The 21,107-nt window shown below is 30.2% G+C and overlaps 1 protein-coding gene across 4 annotated transcripts in view; it reads left to right on the top strand.

Moving 5' to 3' along the window:
- Positions 1-21,107, top strand: part of LOC107448841 (centrosomal protein of 104 kDa) — a 78,117-nt gene that overhangs the window by 20,190 nt on the left and 36,820 nt on the right. Inside the window, exons 1-5 of one of the 4 annotated variants that reach the window (XM_087164233.1) lie at positions 13,676-13,931; positions 15,582-15,673; positions 15,811-15,892; positions 16,655-16,793; positions 18,431-18,502. In XM_087164233.1, the coding sequence (XP_087020359.1) occupies positions 13,819-13,931; positions 15,582-15,673; positions 15,811-15,892; positions 16,655-16,793; positions 18,431-18,502 (498 nt within the window). In that variant the 5' untranslated portion in view covers positions 13,676-13,818. Of the gene's footprint in view, positions 1-13,675; positions 13,932-15,581; positions 15,674-15,810; positions 15,893-16,654; positions 16,794-18,430; positions 18,503-21,107 lie in introns of those variants that run through there. The other 3 variants (XM_087164234.1, XM_087164235.1, XM_087164236.1) reach the window with 3 other exon arrangements.

Below are 21,107 nucleotides of genomic sequence, written 5' to 3'. Positions count from 1 at the left end.
AAACAATTGTAGATAACTCTACACTCATGTCTACAAACAGCTGTCCTTCTTCTAGCCAACATAATTCAACACATGACGTCACTATCTTGCCGACAACAAAACCTAAGGAGGATACCGACAAAGTACGGGATCCGCCCATCCAACCTGAAATAACACCGCAAGCTAGATTTATTAAGGTTTTGGTCCGTGGCCTGCCTGTGGACTTTGATACAGATGCCATCAATACAGAATTACAGAAAAACAACGTTGAAACCTTTAAAATAGTGCAGTTTAAGAAGAGAATGGGAGAGGCCTATCGGCTCCTTCCACTCTTTCTCATAATCCTAACATCAACGGCGAATCACCAAAGAATATTCGAAGTCAACAACATACAGCAGATTCCGATCAAAATCGAAAGATTTCGAGGAGGTCGACGACCTACACAATGTTACAACTGCCAAAATTATGGACATACGCAAAGCCACTGCAATGCGCCTGCAAGGTGTGTAAAATGCGCTGAAAACCACAGGTCTCATGAATGCAACAAAGACAGAACAACACCTCCAAAATGCTGTAATTGTTCCAAAAACCACACAGCCAACTATACTGGGTGCGAGACCCGCCCCAGCAGAAGGAGCCCTCGAGCAACATCAAATTCAACGCCTAAACTTGCTCACCGATTAGTGTCATTAATCAAAGAATTACAGGAATTGCTCAAAAATGAAGAAGTGCTACGTCTTCTGCGGGATATCATCGGGGAAACATCTCAATCACAGTGAGTTCTATTTTTATTTCCAAGACTCTCAAGTTAAATTCACTGAACTTTTCACAGTAGACTTTTACTTATGTTAAATTAAATTACATCAAATTTTATTTTCTGAAAATATAGCCAATTAATGCATATGTATTTATCAACTTATGCACGTTAAATTCTTTTGCAAATTCTATTGTATTTAAGGAACAATATTTCTCTAATAAAATATATTTACTGCATTTTCTCCAAATATGTTATTTTATCATGAATCAAGGTATAATTTATCTATATTCATCAATTATGTTCTTCATTTTTCAAAAATCAATTATTGTACATATCAAATCATGTTATATCTTTATTTTAAATTAAAGTCTACAATCAATATTTCTAATGTTATGTAAAAACGTCAATTTGTCATATTGAATTTTTCATTGTTTTATTATTTCACAATCGAACGGCTTGATTTTTTTTTATGGCTACCACAATGTATTCGAATGAACTTCAATGTATGTCATAATTAAATATGTGCTAGTTAAAATATAGAAATTTAATTAGTGAAATATGTATCAATTTATGTTAATATTTATTTATGTCAACTTACGTATATATATATGTCAAATTATGTTTATATTTATATATGTCAACTTAGATTCGATGAATCAGATATTCAAATGTTATATTTACTCAAACAAAGTGCTTGTTTTTCTATTATCTACCACATCGACTGCTAAATTCAAAATGTTATTACTATAAATTTTCTGTAAATTTCTAGACGTATGTGATAGGGGCCGCTAAGAGGCCCAGGTGCCCAATTTTTGTAAATAAAAGTAAGTAAAGTACAACTGGTTCACTTTTAAATAGTCTGCGCGGACTACTTATAAAAGACCGTGTGGAGGCTTTCTGATTTAGGAGGTGATGCTTGAGGTAACTTTTGATAGGTGAAGGTAGACACAGTCAAAATTTTAATCCCTTCAGTACAATTTCACAAATTAATAGAATGATTAAAATAGTTTGTTAATCAAATTTTTAAATGTCAGAACTTTTTTCACGTAAATTACAATTTAAAGGTATTCTTAAACTGATGACATGAAAGACACGGGAAATAAACATTGATATGTAAAAGAAAAAAAAATTGACAAATTTTCGAAAAGTGCTATTAATTTGGACAATTTCTTCTTTAACCCCTTGGGGACGGGTGATTCAGAAAAGCATTCGTACAAAATAAGAATCAATTTGCAATTAAATAAAAAACGGTAACTTAAATGTAGTCGTTACTAATTTGACAGACTTACTTTGCTTTTATTTTAATTATTGTTAGTTTAATCATATATATAATCAATGTTAATTCAAAGTATAACTAAATAGTTTTATTTTGAACAAAGTAATGGTGAATTAAATAAATCAAAAAATTATAACTCCGCTTACAAATAAACTGCTAAAGAAATACTTTGATTACCAGTTTTATCTTCTTACCCTGATTGATACGGTTTTTTGCTGTCACATATTTGTGACAGTCGGCGCGAAAGGGTTAAACTACAGCTTTAATTTGTATAGCTTATTTCAAAAGAATATTTAATACAATATTTATATATTTAATGTATAAATAATTCTACATTTTTTCGTTCATTTTTTTTCACTCCCCCCCCCCTCGAAAACATCGAATTCGTATATTTCACTATCTCGTAATAAAATCCTCAATTGACCATTGTAAACGTAGTTCCGAAATTCACTATGACCGAGAAAAACAAATACAAAACTTAATTAAAACGTTATTATGTTTACAAAATTGAAGTCTGTTTACTGACATTTATAAAAGAGACCAATAAATTAAAATACCCTACACACATTTAAAGTTGAACGGAAGATTTACATTGAAAGATTGGCTGACAAGGCTTAGCGACCGAAAACGTTTCCGGCCTCAATGATAAGGAAATGAATGCAATTAATCTAGCTTTATTAAAATTGACTTTTATTGGTACAGCGTCTGTTTAAGGTTTTTTTCCTCTGCAATATTTGGTCATTTATTAAATTGTTTATTGCAAATCATTTAAAGTGTTAGGACTCTTTAGCGGAGAAATAAAAAAAAAGAAGTTTATTTTAAGGACTTGATTATCGTTTGGGCACTTTCCACATCCTCCAACATTTGAGGTTTGTTCCAAATATGTTTTACAGTGGCACTAAACTAATTTTTAAAACGCAGAGAATTCTTATTAAACTTTTATTGAACTTAACCCTTTCCGGAACATTAAATTTTCACGTCGCAGCGAACCTAAGGCGTTCAAAGTAGGCAGGCCTGTTTATAGTTGAGAAAACTATATTCCAAAATAATATTTCATTATTTATACGACTTAAAAAAATGAGAAAACATTTATTACCGAGGACCAATTTTATACAATAATTTTAACACCATACCACTTTAAACAAATTCTAATTGTCCTCTGAAACAAAAGACGATATATTATTTGGGGGGCATTCTAAAAACTAATTAATGTAAAATTAATTAATATAAAATTAAATCATGTAAAATTAATTAATATAAAATTAAATTATGAAAAATTAATTAATATAAAATTAAATCATGTAAAATTAATTAATGTAAAATTAAATTATGAAAAATTAATTAATCTAAAATTAATTGATATGAAAATTAATTAATATAAAAATGATAAATAGATAATTTGATTAAAATTTTATCAGTAAACATGTTTACTGTGGTTTCTCAATTACAAGTAGTTTCTCAACACAATGCTCAAATCATTTCATCATCATTTTTTCATTCTAAGTACGCAATTCATGCACGATGAAATTTTCGGTTTAAATTCATAAAGACAAATAAAATTAGTATTCGAAATTAATTTTTTTTTAAATAAGTATTTTTTTAACTTATGAAAACTTATAGCAATTTTATTTGGATTTCCAATCAAAATGCGTTTGAAAACGTTTCTTAGATTTTCATACACAATTGAAACTTGTTTTAGTATATTTTGAGGTGATGCCAAATGGAATATCCTGCCCTAGAAAACTTAGTCATAATGTTGCCGCCAAAGACCTGGAATTGCGCCAAACGCGGACTCGTGTACCGAATTGTTTTCTTTTTTCCCCTTCAATTTATTTATCCGAAAGAGCCGTAACTTTCGTTAACTTCTTCCGTGACACATAGAAATTAATTATGAAAATGATGCTGTGTTGAAGTCTAGAGCAGCGGTTATCAAACGGTGTTTCGCGGAACCCTAGGGTTCCGTGGAAGGGTCACAAGAGTTCAGAGAATTAGGACATTTTTAATCACTTACGATTTTTGAAATCTGTCATAAAATTTATATAATTTTTTTATTCTTGATTTAATTATCGTTCCTGTTATTTTTATTAAATTATTTAATTAAAATGCTTGTGAAAAAATAAAAAAATATTTTTTAATAGCAATATATTGAATGAATAATGAAAAGGATAATGAATCTGTATTATGCATAATTGAAAAACTGCATCAGTATTTCGTATCAAATTAAAATAACAATGAAGAAGTATTTTTCACTGATAATCATTCTCTGCATTTATTTTCGCCACTATTCCTTTTTATTTCAACTAAAACAACATTTCAGTTCATGCATTTTCATTTTAAGCATACACTAAAATTAAACTGTGAACTAGATTAAATGCCGCTTAAGACCTGAAAATCCAATTTTCTGACATAAGACCCAATTTTAAAACTAGTAAAGCGATATTATTAAAAAAAAACTTCACATTTCATACATTCGTTAAATATTTTTAAAATAATGAAATTTATGTCATTAAATATTTTCAAAATAATAAAATTTAAATCATTAAATATTTTCCAAATATTTAGTAGCTCTTCTTTGATTAATTTACTCACAATTGCTAATGAAATTTATTAAATCTCGGGGTTCCGCTAAAAGAAGATTAATTTATTGTTCCATAGTTGAAAAAAATTTCGAACCCGCTGGTCTAGAGTCTTTTGCCCCCCCCCCCCCCACCTAATGACTAGCTATTGGCTATCATGGATGCATGAACGCAATTGTTCTGCAGTAGACTTTTTAAAGGATGCAGAGCCGGATTATACCTTTCGTAGGCCCTAGGCACAGAGCCGGATTATACCTTTCGTGGGCCCTAGGCATAGCCGTTTTTGGGCCCTCCCCTCCTTCCCCCACTCCTCCCCTCTTTTCAAAATATATGCTAAAATTTTCTTGCATATTTTTTTTTAACATTTTTATTAATATGGATTTTAATTTACAAAGTTGTTTATCGAACTTTATCTGCAATACCGACATACTACCGATATTGCAGTTGATATCGATAATACCATTATGATTAGTTCGATCGATAACAATGTTAAAGATAAACTTGTGAATACTTTTGCTAACGTTCACATTGCATTAAGTATATATTTGTCGATTCTTGGATCAAATGCAGAAGGAGAAAGATCTTTCTCCAGATTAAAATTGATAAAAAATTATTTGCGTTCAACAATGATCGTTTGTCATCGCTCGCACTTATGTCTATTGAATACGACATTTTGCGTAGTTTTGGAATTCGACAGCTAATACAAGATTTCGTTGAATCCAAAAATCGCGAAAAAGTAATATATTAGATCATAAGATTCTGCAAAATAATTTATTACCGAAAAATATTGTATTTTTATATGTATCTTCATAATTTTGTGCAAAATACACTTGTTGTTTTTAAAGCTAAATTATTTTTGTCAACAAATTTTTTTCTCCCAAGTTTTTCGTAGGCCCCTGAATTTCGTAGGCCCTAGGCACGTGCCTAGTGTGCCTATAGGTTAATCCGGCCCTGAAAGGATGTAATATTTTTTTTAATTATAAAATAATTATAATTCTATTTTCTGGCATAAAACCTAATTTTAAGACTAGTAAAGTGATATTATAAAAAAAAAAAAAAAAAAAAATAAAAAAACTTCACATTTCAGCTATTTCAGAAAATTCATTTATTGTTCAATGGTTGAAAAAAATTGGGAACCGCTGGTCTAGAGTCTTTTGATCCCCCCCCCCCTATTGACTAGCTATTGGCTATCATGGATGCATGAATGGTAATAACGGTAGAAATCAGATAAATATCGGTGCGCTGCCGCGAAGCGTCATTAACCGATTTGTCGGTAGTAATAAATCAATGGTGAGGAGGAATGGAGATGGGAGGAAGAGGGGGTGCTCAGCACCAAAAAATCGAGAGGGGGTTCGTGTGACATGGGCAATCATGAAATGTAGCGTGGCATAGCTAGTTCAAAAAATAATCAAATCTAAAAATACCATTTTGAAAAATATTCGTAGCTTTCCGAACAAAACTAATTTCAAATTCGAAATCCCCATACCTGAATGTAGCAGTACTTGTATAAATGCGACAAAAAAATTGTTTCCTGATATAATTTATTGAAATTTATCGTATTGCATTTATTGCTTTGTAGAAGAAGTAGCTATTAATTTTTGAAAAATTATGTTGGAAAAAAAATTTTTTAGGTTTGTATTTAAATTTTTGATGAATCCGGGTGGCTCCTGTTATTCTTCAACGTGTTTTATTTTAAAATCTTATTGTTCTCTTTAGTTGAGTTTCTATGATATTACACCATACAGGGAATGCATAAGAATTCGCCGAACGATGGAAAGATTAAATGTTTTAGAAAAAGTTGAAATTCTCGTTCGTTCGTTGTAATGGAACTGGGCGTCTGAGGCCTTATGAAGTTGAAGTTCTCCTAGTCCTAGTGTTTTGATTTTATTGGGCACCTGGGCCGCGAAGCGACCCCTATCCCATTCATCTGGAATTTTAACACTGTTTTGGATGAGCATTGAGGTAAACAGGCAGTGGAGTTGCTTTTATGAACGCTTCAAGCACTTTTCTTGAATAACTAAAACGGAATCAAAAAATTAAACGAGCAGCTTGCTCTATAGTTGTGTTTTTTTGATTTTTGAGTTGTTCAGAATTGTATCGACATGAGGAAATGTTATTTTCAGAAAGGTTGATCATTTGCCTTGATAGTTATGATATGAGGCGTCGGAGGTGAAATGTGTAGTTCAAGTTCTCGCCTATGCCTATGTCACATAGTTATCTAAGTATCGGCCCCGTGAGGGGCCCCAACTCATTCATCTCAATGGGAAAGTTCTTAAAATACTGCCTAAGCAGATCTGAGGTAGATGTTGTAAATCAGGTGGGGCAGGAGATCGTCCGTGGTTGAGGTGGGCTTGAGGGTGATATTCCGTTGGCTAGGTCTTGAGTGTTGTGTCAAGTCCTATATATTAATTTAAATTCTTAGTATATAGTGGTGAACAAAATCATTTCAAACAAAGGTATTAAATCAGAAATAAAATTGTAAAACATAAAATTTACTGTCGTTTTTTATACATGAGGAAAACCTTCCGCTTAAAAGAGAGACGCTGGCATAATCACATGTGTTTGATGTGTTCTCTTTATTATATATCACTATTAACGTATTGCTGATCGGTCACGAGTTAACTCGTGTTTTTGCGGTCAAACGTTGGTGACCGGTCACGACTTAACTCGTTTTTTCGTTAGCAGTGATCTCGTGGTGACTATTTTAAAAAGTGGGCGTAATATTCCTTACTTATCAAGTTTTACTATTTAATTCTCTGCCAATTTATTATAACTTTACGAAACCCTATATATTTGCAAAACTTGTGGTGTACCATTACACAAAGGTGAATGTTATACTTTTTATCATACGACATTAAAAATTAAAAAATTTTAAAGTTTATTTATATTGTTTTTACTTCCACATCTGCTTCCAAAACAATAGCCGGGCACTTGGGATAATTTTCAGAAAAGTTGCCGGTCAGCAATGTGTTAACAGAACGAACTTATTAAAATTTCAGCAACATATTATTGATTTTATCAATCAAGTCCGGTTTAACATTTATCAATAGTGAACTTTTTATATTTTCATTCAAAAAAAAAAAAAAAAATTTATATAACTAGGGCAGAGCTTTGCGAAATGAAATTTCTTTCCTTATATAGACTCCTTCAAAGGCATTGCGAAACAATCGAAGTAATATATCGCTCATGAACCGAAAGTTGTACCCTTTTTGTAAGTTATTTTAATCACGTTAACTCGTCTGAAGTCTAACTTTCTGATAACAAAATTTCAGCGAGATAGTGATAAGTTTTTAATATCGTGCAAACGATAGGGACAAGAAGCATTAAAAAGAAGAAAAGTAATAAAAACAGATGTGTTATCGGATGTTGATTCCAAAAGGCAACCACATATAGTAAATCTTCGTAACATCTTCTTTACTGGCTGATAAGCAAATGATTCAAAAACAAGATAATGGTGTTGATTTAGAGTTGGATTAGAGCTTTAAAAATACGTTTCCATACGTTAAAATGAGAGCTTCTTTTTAAGCTAAAATTCAAAACAAATATATCTCGTATAAATCAAGTTTGCCTACTAGTTCAGAGTTGAACCATAATCTATGCATCTTGAATTATTCTACTTTGCATCTTGGCGACCACCATATTGTGGGAGCCGCCATGGCACAGAGAATGGAGCGCTCGCGATAAAATAAGATGACCCAGGTTCGAATCACAGAGGTGGCTAGTGTTCAAACCTTGCTCGCTCCAACCATAGTGCTGAAATTAAACGTAATTAGTGGTAGATGAATCATGGTGGGTTACAAACCCTAGCCCTAGGGTTTCTCTCTCCATGTGATGCAAAAAGTTCTTAACGAAGGCTACTTTCTCGCTATGATTGATCTAGAGGAGAACACTTGACTTCTGGGTTCAGTTCAGAATTACAAATCAAATGGAACATTGATAAACGTAAGCCCAAGTCCGCTGTTCAACACCGGTTATAAAATAAAATAAAAATCATGATGTGATGCTAAATTTAACTGTGTTTCCTTTTAAATTGAACCATGGTATCACGTGATCAATTTTAAGAAATATTCATTTGCCCCTCCGGAAGTATGGCCATGTAACTGTTGTAGTAAGCTTTAAAAAATTTTGGTAAATCACGCCTCAAAATTTCGTACGGTACACGGATATTTTACAATTACAGCGGTTTTTAGTATACTGGTAACAAATTTGGGGAAAGCTTTTTAAGAAATACGGTAAAGTTATTTGTTATTTAAGAAAACTTTGTTTTTTGAAGACAATCCTCTTATTTTTAGAATATAAATAAACTTTGATATTTGTTAAGTTTCATTGAATTATTTGAATGTCGAGGTAGTCACAATCATTTTAACACATTCACGCCGGGGTGACCCACCGGTGGGTCACGCTAGATTGTCTCATCGGGCGGCGAACCGGAGTAAAAACTGGTAACAAATAAATTTCTTTTTTTAGTTTTTTTCCGGGAATAATAAAAATCCATAACTACCAATTGTTTTTAACGGATGCAATTTTTATATGGAATTGCTTCTTCACCGTGATAAATTTCCTTACAGTGAATTGTTATTGTTGAGAATCCTCCCGAATACTATCTAATACTGAAATACCGTCATTCGGGGCTACTTTGTGCAGCGGGGGCTACTTTGTGCAAATTCGAATTTGGCATTTTTCAAGTGCTGCTATTCAGTATTATGTTTATTTCACGTTAAAAATGTGTGGAATTTGAAGATAGAAATCTCTTCTATTACTACAAACATTTTTTCGAATTTTAAAACAATCTCAGAGTGTGTTTCGTTCATGCAATGTCAACAATTTTCCGAGGACGTCGGATGTCGAAAAGTGTGCGTGGAAACTTTAGCTGTGAAATGCAAAGACGTTGATAAAACAGTTGTCGTAAGTGCAAAATTTTTTATTTATATATTAATAAACAATTATATCATATTAGCGTTAAAAAAAAATTTGAAAATTAATAACAAATAAACGGAAAATGAAAAAAAATGCACTTTGTGGCTACTTTGTGCAAAGTTTCATTCGTTTTTTTTTTCGACAGAAAAATGGTCAGACGTTATAAAAAAACACCTGGAGCGAGAAACTACTTTGATTACACTTTAGAAAAGTTGCAACAATGTTTGCAAGCAGTTGCTGGTGGTATGTCGATTGCAGAAGCTTCTCGGGAAGTACAAAATCCACAGAAATACTATCTCTAATAAAATTCACAAGAAACACGTGAAACTTCCTGGTACACTATTATTTTTCTTCTACAAGGATTTTTCCAATGAATTAATCAAACGATTTAACACATAAAAATATATTTCATAGGACATCAGGTGATTTTGACAGAAACTGAAGAGCAAGTTCTGTCATGTTCATTCAAGGATGTTATGTTCAAATTTAACAATATTATAAATGTTAATGAATATGTAATAATTATTATTTTAAAAATTTTATCCATTTCAATGTTTAAAAATGTATATGGTTTCCTTTTGTTTAAACTCAAATGTTTTGAAATTAACATTCTTTCTAAGAAAAAATTCTTAAAAAAAAATGGTTTTTTAATTCTGAAAATTATTTTCAAACTAATATCTTTACATATCTTGATGTTTTTGTCTTTAAAAATGTCAACAATTAACTTTTTTAACAATTTTATATCAATATTTTACTAAAAACATGATTATTAAACTGAATTCCTATCACTGCACAAAGTAGCCCCATTTGGGGGCTACTTTGTGCAAGGTATGTTTTGACTTATTATTCGCAAATATTACATATAAATAATGCCAATATTGATCAAATTCACTCGTCTGAGTCCAGTTATGAATATAATATCGATAAATTTTACTAAAGTTTGAATTAACATAGTTTTTTTACATGTCAAAGTTCAAAAACTGCGAAATCCTGCACAAAGTAGCCCCGAATGACGGTAGTTCTTCTCCCAGTATTTTCTCTTTTCCGTCCCGCTTTCAGGCGCAACACCCGGCGTGAACGTGTTAATTCAGAAGTTAAATCATAAGATTGAGTACAATTTAATTTGACTGCAACTTAACCGGTTAACGCCCAGCGTCATATATTTAGGACAGTTCCTTTTTTCAAAGACATTCATTGTGGTGGGAAACTTTTTTCAGAATTTTCATTTATCTGGGTGAATTAAAAGATTCTCAGAGACCACAAAGATTTAGTTATTTCTGACTAGATCTAGAATTAAAAGGAGCAAGTACTTTTTGATCTATCAAAGACTCTTGAATGCTCTAACAGTAAAAAAAAAAAAAAAAAAAAACAATTAATTTCGATAATATATTATACCACCTTTTCCATAAAACCACTTCTTGTATCATTTCAAAATATAAAGTCGGGACAAAAGGGGTTAATGCGAGGAAAATCTCCGGCTTAAACCAGGAGAAGTTCACAAGTTTTACAAAGGACTTCAATAACTCTATAAGGTTTGTAATTACAGTCGGACTTCTATTTAACGAACTTCCATTTTGCGAATTTCTCTATTTTGCGATTTTTTTCGAGGAACTAAGAACATTTTGGAAACTTCTTCGCAAAATAACTTCCAAATGGCGAAGTGAATTTTCTATTCTACGAATTTTTATTTCGCATCCGCTTTCCCTGTTTCCCAAAATATTTCAAAACATTTCAAGCCTGTTAACGGATTTTATGGGGGAAACGACTTTGAATTGATTTTCGAAGCTGCTTAACTTTTAGAGAAAGCAGTAAAATCCCTTTCCCTGTTTTTTTTTGCATTTCAAACGAAAAACTCAGACAAGATTACCGGATTTTATCAGTAGCAATTAAACTTAAGAACGCATAATTTTATACATAAATTTAGCTTTTTTTTAGTTGAAAATGTATGCTGCACGATAGTGTAACACTTGATAATGTTTTGCTGTATTCTTGCTTTCGATGCAGATTTCTTTCATGGCTAAGATTTATAAAATAAACAGTAGATACTAGTTTACAAGATAAAGGTGTATCAGTTACTACTTTAATTATATATAGTGTTTATGAATTTAAAGCCTGTTTCTTGTTGTCTAAGTATTTCAACAGGTGATTTTCTATTTATCGAATTTTCCATTTAACGAACTTATTGTCGGGATTTAGCGACTTCGTCGAATAGAGGTTCGACTGTATTTCAGCGACTACAACCTTATTTTCTAATGTACCCTTTTTATGTATCCCCTCGAATAAATTACACCCCCTCCCCGGGAAATTTATTCGAGGTTGTCCTGGGCAGTCCCTTACCTCTCAACGCCTCTGACTAATCCGTATAAAAATTTCGTGGAACATTCACCATCCTTCATTAGCTTTGATTGTTTTGAACTGAATCATGAAAAACATGAATGACTGACCACGTGAAAAAAATGTGCGTCTTATTCTTCAACTGAGAGATGTCCGGAGATTGCACACACGATAATATAAACATTGAAAAATGAAAGATCAGCGATGATATATGAGCTATTTTCGATAAGACATTCAGGTTTAAAGCCCTTTATTCTTGTAAAATCTTACGCACTTATAAGAGAAAAATAGACCTTTCTATTATTATTATAATTATTTTTTAATATTTATTGCCATTGCTGTCGCTGCTGTATCAGAAACTTTTCTTTGATTGGTATTCTTACTTTTATAAATCAAAAACTTTAAAATGGAACTTTATAATGCGATGAAACAATGGTAAAAATTAAAGAGTAATTGCAACTTTTAAAATTTTTCGATTTGAGTTTCCCTTGTGAATTTACAAAATTACTTCGATAATTTTTTTTCTTCTAAACTAATGTAACTTTTAATGCTGTTTTTTTCAGCAGGTTACGTTTAATAATTTAAACTTATTTAATGCTGGATTAAAATTAAAAGAATAAATAAATGAAAAAAGAAATCGAAATAACGCGTTGCTAGCGAATGTTCATTTTATTTATAGACATATAAAAGTAAAAGTTTAATTTTATATATATATGTATATAATATAATAATTAATGATAATTGGGGCTAAAGCATCCGTCTTGCTTAAAATTGCTAAAAAAGTATGCATACAAATTTACTAAGGTATTACTCAAAGTAAAGATAAGATTTGAATTTTAATTAAAGAAATACTAGATTTATTAAAATTAATGATTAGCAATTTTTACGGCAAATTGAAAAAAACAAACTGTTTGCACTCTAACACTAGCCCCTACCTATTTACGCATTTGGTATTTCTAAAATATCTTACTGGAAGCAATCAAGTATTGTTTTCGAGCTTTAGAAGAAAGAAAAGGATAGTATTGCCAAACGCACAATTAGGCATAAGTACAATGAATACCTGTTACAATACCATGAATTATGCATCATAAACTATTTCCACCTAAGATTTAGTAAAATCCTTGTTCATCTTCATTCAAAGGGGATTCAAGATGTTTTACATTTATTGTGTAGTAACATCAATGGAAAAAATGGCTTAAATAGTTTTTTTGAAACTTATTCTTATTTCAATGACTGAATTTTGGTCTCCACAAAGTAAAGCAATGAGCGGTTGATTGTGGATGTTTTAATGGACATTAAAATGACATTGTGTCAATTGAATAGCAAATGGGACTTCATGCATCATGTTATAATGGGAGGGTCGCTGTAATGGGGTTTGTACTTGGTCAAATCAATCACACTGAATGCAAGAAAATCACGTATGCTGATTCTGAGATACAAGCGAGAACTTGATCAGCGAGTTTTTTAAATTAAGATTGATATGCTTAGCCACAGTAGTGCTGCCATCTTGTGGCAAACGATTAAACTTTTCATAAGGGTTTCGAATAAAACTTTTCAATTTTATTTTATTTTATTTCATAAAAATTGAATCAAATAAGCTGATGAAAATCTTTGAAAATATTTTTCATGAAAAACCTAAATTCTTGAAACATATATTTTTGCATTTTATAATTTATCTGATTCAACTGTAACAAAAAGTTTTGCGTGACAGCTGTGGGACTAACGAACCGTAACCATGCTCGTAATCTTTGTTTTGTTTACTAACAAATGCACCTGGTAACCGGTAGAAAACGAAAGTTTCTTCCCATTAATATATTAAATATAGCTTTATTTCGATAAACATATTACTTGTAATTTATTTTCTTTCAGGATTATTAAATATATTTTATAGCATTATGCTGTGATTGGTGATTCCGAAGTCGCTAGTAAGGCAGATAATTTGTACGTTTGAATATTTGGGACTGATTCTAAATTAAAATATGATCAAGCGAATACCTTTTTCTGTTATAAAAATTACGGGTGAAGATGACTATTATCCAGCGGCTGAATTAAATAATCAACGCCCAACTGCTAGAGGTTGGATGTCACCAAAGTAAGCCACAACTGATGGTAAAATTTAAAAAAAAAAAGATGTTTTCTGTTCAACCCTTGCTGGCTAACGCAAGAAATTTTTTCATTTAACTTTTGCATAAGTTTCTAATTTTTTTTAAAATTATTTCCCTTAGGTAAATTTAGTAATTGTGTAAAAAAAAATATTTTGACGGATATAGTGTACAATAGAGTGCCCCTTGTATTGTGCACTGTAACTTGGAACTTTTACTGTACATATTTTCCTATTTTTGTATCACTATTCTTATAATTACAAAAGGAGCACTCTATTGTAAATTTCTACCAGATTTCAAACCATCGCATTAATATTGGGAAAATCACCATATTGGCACCTACCCCAAAATAATAGAACATTTTGGCAATTTTTGAAAATTCTGCAAGAAAAATTGCCCGAAGTAGAAAATTTACTCAAAAAAGCTTGGCTCTAGTGTTTTTCTTTCAAAGTAGATAAAATATAAGGTAACAAAAATTTCATTTTATTTTTTTAGGAAGAATTTATTTTTTAATTTATATCTTTCTGAAATATATTTTGTCCAAAAGCTTTTGCCTAGTATGCAATAGGTGCATTGATAAAATCATCTTATATCAGTTACCGTTGAATGAACACTTTCAATTCTTAATAGATTAAAAACTTATTTTAAAAGTACTTTAGAATTGAAACTACTTCAGTTGTTGTTGTTTCTATTGCCCGCTTGCCATGCTAGCAAGCCTGCTTGGGAAACCAAGCAAATTTAACGTAGAGGGTGCATTTCTAGTTTTTCAGTGTCATTATTTATGACCAAGAATACGATTTCAGCCACACTCACAAATGTCGCAGCCTGATTTACAGGACGGACCCATTCATACATCTATTCATTAATCCACAGATCTTAATTTTGACCTGAACAAGAGAACGATCAATCTCCAATTCAGTACCTATAGAGGTATTCATCATTTGTTATGGGAAGTTGGAGAACTTTGTGATCTGGACTGATTTAACATGCACCAGTCACCATTTAATGCACATGGTTTCTTTGGATTCGAACTCCTGTCCTATCCTGGCCTGAAACTACTTAGTACAGAAGACATGTTAACTTGTGTCATATTTATGTTCATTCTTAAACAGTAAAGCAAGCAAAAATTCAGTAAATGATAAATTTTTTCAAATAAAAATAAAAATCATTATTTATCTGTTTCGGGTGGATGTGAAAAAACCTATTACCACCATACCTATACTAGTATTTAAAGTTCTTATTTCTACAGCTCTTATTACCAATTACCACAATTAATTAAGCATCACCGGAATTTATATTAGTCTTGCGATTTTTTGCTCATCCTCTAAAATGTATTAATACCTTTTTTTAAAATCTTATACAATATAATGTATCGTGAATATGATTAATAACATTTAATATTATTAATTGTGATATTAAAAATACAGAATTTCTATTCAGCTTTTTTAAAATAAATAAATTTATGTGTATCCTTTTAAAAATCCTGATTTTTCCCTTTCTCCTTCACCCCAACATAAAATTCTTGCTTGATTATTACAATAATTTGATAAAAAAACTTTTCTTATTTTTAATTACGATTTTATTAAATAATCAAAATGTATAAAATTCCCCTGAGATCACTTTTATCAAAACTTTTGTAGATTTTGTTCCTATCCCCAAGTAATCATCTTACGATTGGAAATGAGGTCAAAACTGTGCAAATTTCAACTTTTGTCACATCCATTTTCTATTGGTAATATAACTTTCTCTATGTTTTTTAGTTTTCCTATTACTATTACTGCTTTAATTATTTTTAGTATGCTTCTATATTAGTTTAATTAGTCATTTTTTACTGGTCACTCATTTTTTTTATTGTGCATTTTATTTCAGCTTCCAAAATTGAACTGCTTGTGGGTGATGTGAAAAACACTCTGCCTGAATTGCTTCAAAATGTTTCGTGGGAAAAACAAGGGTTAGTATTTGTTTAATTTAATTATATTTGCTTAATTTTATCAAAAAAATTTGTTTTTCAAAATAAATAAATCTCCAATATAACTTACTGCATAATTTTTAATCAAATTTCTTAGAATTTTTTTTATTGATTTCTAAATAATTAAGTTTTTGAGATAGTACAAATTAATAATTGTTTTACATATTTTATGCACGCATTTTAATTTCTTGTCACTTTTATTTTGCTGCAAAAGTTATTATTATTAAAGTTGTATTTTTTGAAAAAATATTCTGTTTTGCAATATTTAATAAATCTACATGAAGAACTTTTTTGAAAATTGAGGCATTCTATCTTAGTTGATATAGCTTCTTTAATACAGAGCCTTAAAATCTAATGAAAGCATTTCCCCCCCCCCTTCTTATTGGATTTGTGGCGCCCATTTGTTTGGCTGTAGAATTATTAGCTGATGTTATAATAGTTTTAAAATAGATAGGAATCGCTTGTGTGAACTTCAAGCTCTGTTTGAATTATTTTTTTCTTACAATAAGATTTATTTCTCTGATGAACAATAAGAATAATTTTTTTTTTATCAAGTCAGAAATAAAATTAATTCATTTTAAAACTCATATTTTTATTTCTCTCATATTAATTGCTGAAATGCATGTCATTGAAAAAAAAAAAGGATTACTGAATAAATATCCATTTTGGAACTCTGCTTTTAGTTAATAAATATGTTTAACAGTTGTGTATACAACCTGAATTAAAAATGCCATTTGTTTTTAGTGATATTCCATTATCCGACAACTTGGGGACCAATTTCAAAGCTAGGGAATTCAGATCTGCTAATTTAGATATTATTGCCAAATTTGTGAAGATTATTCTTCATCAAAACCATGTAAATAAACTAAATCTGTGTAATCAGGTTTGTATTTTTTAATTATTTAATATTCTATATTTTAATTATAATGTATAATTTCAAATTATTATTCTTACTCTAGAAAACAAATTATTTATTAACTTTTGTTACACTATTTATTAATAAATAACATAATAACGAATTAATTCTTTATTCTGTTATTTACTAATAAATATTGTTCCTGATATATGATTTTATCAGTTTTCTGAATCTTTAAAGAATAACAATTATTAATCATACACAAGACTTTTTCATGTTAGGTAATAATGCCTATTTAAATAATAAAAAAAAAACATAATAAAATATTTTTTGTAACAATTATTTTACCAAAGGAACTAGAACATTGGTTGTTCTGTTGGAAGGAAGTGGGCTTATTGAAGGGCATGGACCTGCTGAAAATACTTTATACTTATAATAATTATACTTGTTAATAATGCTTTGCATTTAGTTCATCCAAGCTTATTCATGGTCAATGTTTATACTTCTGATTATTACTTCAAATAGTGCAGATGTAGATATTGTTTATGACATTGTTTGGACAAAATTAGAAACAATAGGTACATTCATATGTTTTCATTAATAAGCATTTGAAAAAGACTTGAGTATGTAAAAGTTTCCTTTTCGCTTGTATTTTATAAACTACCATGCTAAATTGGGCATGTAAAAATTTCTGGACCGTTTGATCTCTGATTGTTGGTAGTCTTACATTTCATAGAATGCCAATTAGAAATTTCATTTAAATAAAATATTTTTCTTTTTTACAGATTTTAATTATAGATTTTTTTCTCCGTAAAATCAAGGACTTAAAAATGACATTACTTTGGTTTGAGATAATTATTGTGTTTCACTGATAACAAAGTTATTATTTATTACAAACATATATGAATTCCATGCTAGAAAATAGTATTACTTCATGTGGGAAAAATGCAAATATATTTTAAATATAATTTTCTTGAAATTATGTTTCAATTTAAAATCATATTATTTTGTATGCAAAATTTTAGAATTTTTAACTCTTTCTCAATTGTTTTGTACACCAAATTTATAAATTTTTTATTCTTTCTCAATTTACTCTTTGTTCAAATTCGTATGATTGTTTCCATTGGATATTTAAGCAAAATATCAATTAATAATACAGGGAAACATTCAGGACATAACCGAGTTTGATTGTTAATTAAGGAATAATATTGTAGTTTATATTTAATGCTTTAAAGGGAATTTGTTTAATATAATTCTGAATTAATTTTTATTCAAAATGTTTTCAATAAATGTTCCTTAAATTTATTATGAACTTTATTCAAAATATATTAAACAGTTGTCTTTTTTCTCCTCCTTGGTTTCTTCGATCACTCTCAAAACATTCTGTAGACAAAAAAAAATGGCAGCACAAAATTTAAAATAATAAATCAGTCATAACTGTGTTTTCCTTATTTTTGTGTTCATTTTTTAAGTGAAAGGAAAGAAATATTTCCGACTTATTCAGTCTTATAAGACAATGAATACAGTAATTGTTTATAAATTTTAATAGTTTGACTTTAACAGTTGTTGAGAAACAGTTTGAGAATTTATTGTTGAACTTTCATGTAGTATATAAAGCAATATGAAATTTCTTTCTTCTATTTTTTGCTCATTGTGCTTTACAGGTTGGCATCATCGCTGTAAACGTTATAGGGGAAGCTATACTTGATGGAGGCCCAATCAAAGCTCGACATTTGGTAAAATTTGTACTCAGTTACTTTCAGTGTATACATAAACTATTTTTAGCATGGCTGATATGACTCATTGTTATTTCTGTGAATTTAAGGGTATGATATTTTAATATCAAAGTTTGCTTAAGTTTTCTCACAACATTTAGGTCTTGGGCAGAGCCGTTTTTATGTTTATAGGGGCCCTGGGCCTGTCATTATCTGGGTCCCTTTATGAGTATAAATTTAGAGAATAAAATTTAATTTTGAATAATTTTTAAAAATTACTTTATTTTAAGAGTAAAAATCATATAAATTAATTATAAAAGCTTATATACATTATTTTTATCGAAAATTTAAGGTAACGATCCTTTTCGCGCTTTTTGAGAAGCGAATCTTCTATCACGTCATCAAAATCAATTTCCTGTAAGACATACAGTTTGCTTTGCAGCTCAAAATCTGTAAGACTTAGAAACATCAAACTATGAAGGTGTGTAGAAAATATGCAAGGAGTTAGAAAGAATACAAGAAAATACAATTTGATTATTAATTTTTTTAATAATCGTTGAAAAACTGGCTCAATTTTGAGCCAATGTTTAACTACGTAGCCTTGAAGTTTTTAAACCAATCCAGAAGACAAAGAAACTCCTGGATCAGTTCCCAGACGTATTAAATTGTTATGAGAACTAGGAGGAGTTTATGACCCCGACAGATTTAATATGCACCAGTCACCGTTTAATACATGGGTATTATTCGGCCTGCTGAATTCGAACTCCCATTCTCGTGAGTATGAGTCCATAGCCCTACCAACCAAGCTATCGTAACCAAGTTATTAGTTTATTTTATAACAGTCATTGAACAGCCCACCCAATTTCAAATTTAGGACTACTAATGTTCAACTCCGTATCCTTGTAATTTTGAACCCAATCCATCATACAAGAGAACTCCAGGATCAAGTATTGAAATAAATTTTTGCCTTCTTGGAGGACGTCTTGATGGAACTAACCCTCATTTGCGTTACATAGAGAGGAAGAACACGAGTACCTCCCACGGTTAGCTTGATGGCAAAGGGACTCTAACTTATAATCCACTTACCACTGAGGATATTTCACGTCAGCACTGTGGTCGGTAAAAGCTGGGTGTGAAATTCATATCGACCAGCCATGACTGGGATTCGAACTCGGTGCACCTCATTCAGAGGAGAATGCTCTATCCCATGAGTCTATCTTCATTGAGTAATTCAATCGTAATTTTTGTAGAAAAAAAAATGGAAATAAACCGTTTTTCCTCTTAATCTGCAATGAATGCAGAAGCAACCACGAGGGTTAGTGAGCAAAATGAACAGGGAGCGGAGTCTTCTAGTTTTTTTAAATAATTGTTTAATTATTAGTTTTTAACACGCATACTTAAAAAGAAAATAAGAAAAAACATTTCTCAGTATTAATAAATAATAATTAAAGACTGTCATCAGCTGGAATAGAACCCACGACCTCACAGTTTTGTGTTAGATTTCATAATTATCAGCCCCCAAATATGCACACCTGCCCTGCGGATATTTTTTTAATTATTTTTTTTAAATTTAATAAATTAAGTCATTTGGATACTTGACATTCTAGAAAAATGCTTTCCAAATTACCATTTTTAACGTTTATAACAAGTATCTTCAGTTCATTTAGAAGTAAACCATAATTCGGCTATCTTATTCATTTTCATCTTAGGTACATACACCAAAAATAAATTCAAAACTAGACTGGATATAACACAAGAACTTCAAATTTAAATGTCGGATTTAAAACTTTATTTAAGATTGATAATGATAAAACGATGAAAAATCTACATTCCTCTAATTAAATATTTTAAAAATAGTCTGCGTTTAGGTTATAATGTTCGTAATTACCTTAATAAACTTTAATCGAACTGTCGGGGTTCCGCCGATAGATGACATTTAATATATCAATGGAACACATTAAAGCTTTATATCAATTAGCAATTAGTCTTAGAATTCAATTATAAATTAATTATTTTTATTATAGAATGAAACATTTTAAAAGACAAATATTTGTTAATGTTTAATATTTAATCAAAGAACCTGTATTTAATCAAAGAACCTGTATTGAAATTCAACGAATAGCCCCTGATAAATTTTGTGTCAAATTTTTTTTTTTAATTCAAACCTGATTGATTTCTGGATTTTAGAAGCACCTACTTTTACTATTCAATCAAATTGGTTTCGATGTCTTTCATCCCACCTGTCTCACTAGTGATTCAGCACATTTTGGTATAATTTTTGTTTCGTTCTTACTTAATATTAATTTGTTTGCGACAATTATTTTTTTAATACATTTTTGCGAGAAGTTTAAAAATATAATATTGAGGGCATTAACTGAAATATTATTATTATTATTATTATTCTTTGTATGCTTCTTTTACTTATATCATCCTCACCGACAGGCAATTGTCTGCTCTAAATACTGTGATAATGTAAAATGAGATAGCCAAACAAAACGTATGGAGTTATTTAAATTCATGTTCAAAAGTATTAATTGTTTTTTTTTTTTTTTTTTTTTGAATTGGCGATTTCTGTCATCTTTCAGACATTTAAAACTGCAGCATATCACATGAAAGTATTAAATAT

The sequence above is a fragment of the Parasteatoda tepidariorum genome, chromosome 5, assembly GCF_982258835.1.
Source record: "Parasteatoda tepidariorum strain Cologne lab strain chromosome 5, Ptep-v5.0, whole genome shotgun sequence".
Taxonomy (NCBI): domain Eukaryota; kingdom Metazoa; phylum Arthropoda; class Arachnida; order Araneae; family Theridiidae; genus Parasteatoda; species Parasteatoda tepidariorum.
This window is presented reverse-complemented; position numbering and strand designations above follow the sequence as displayed.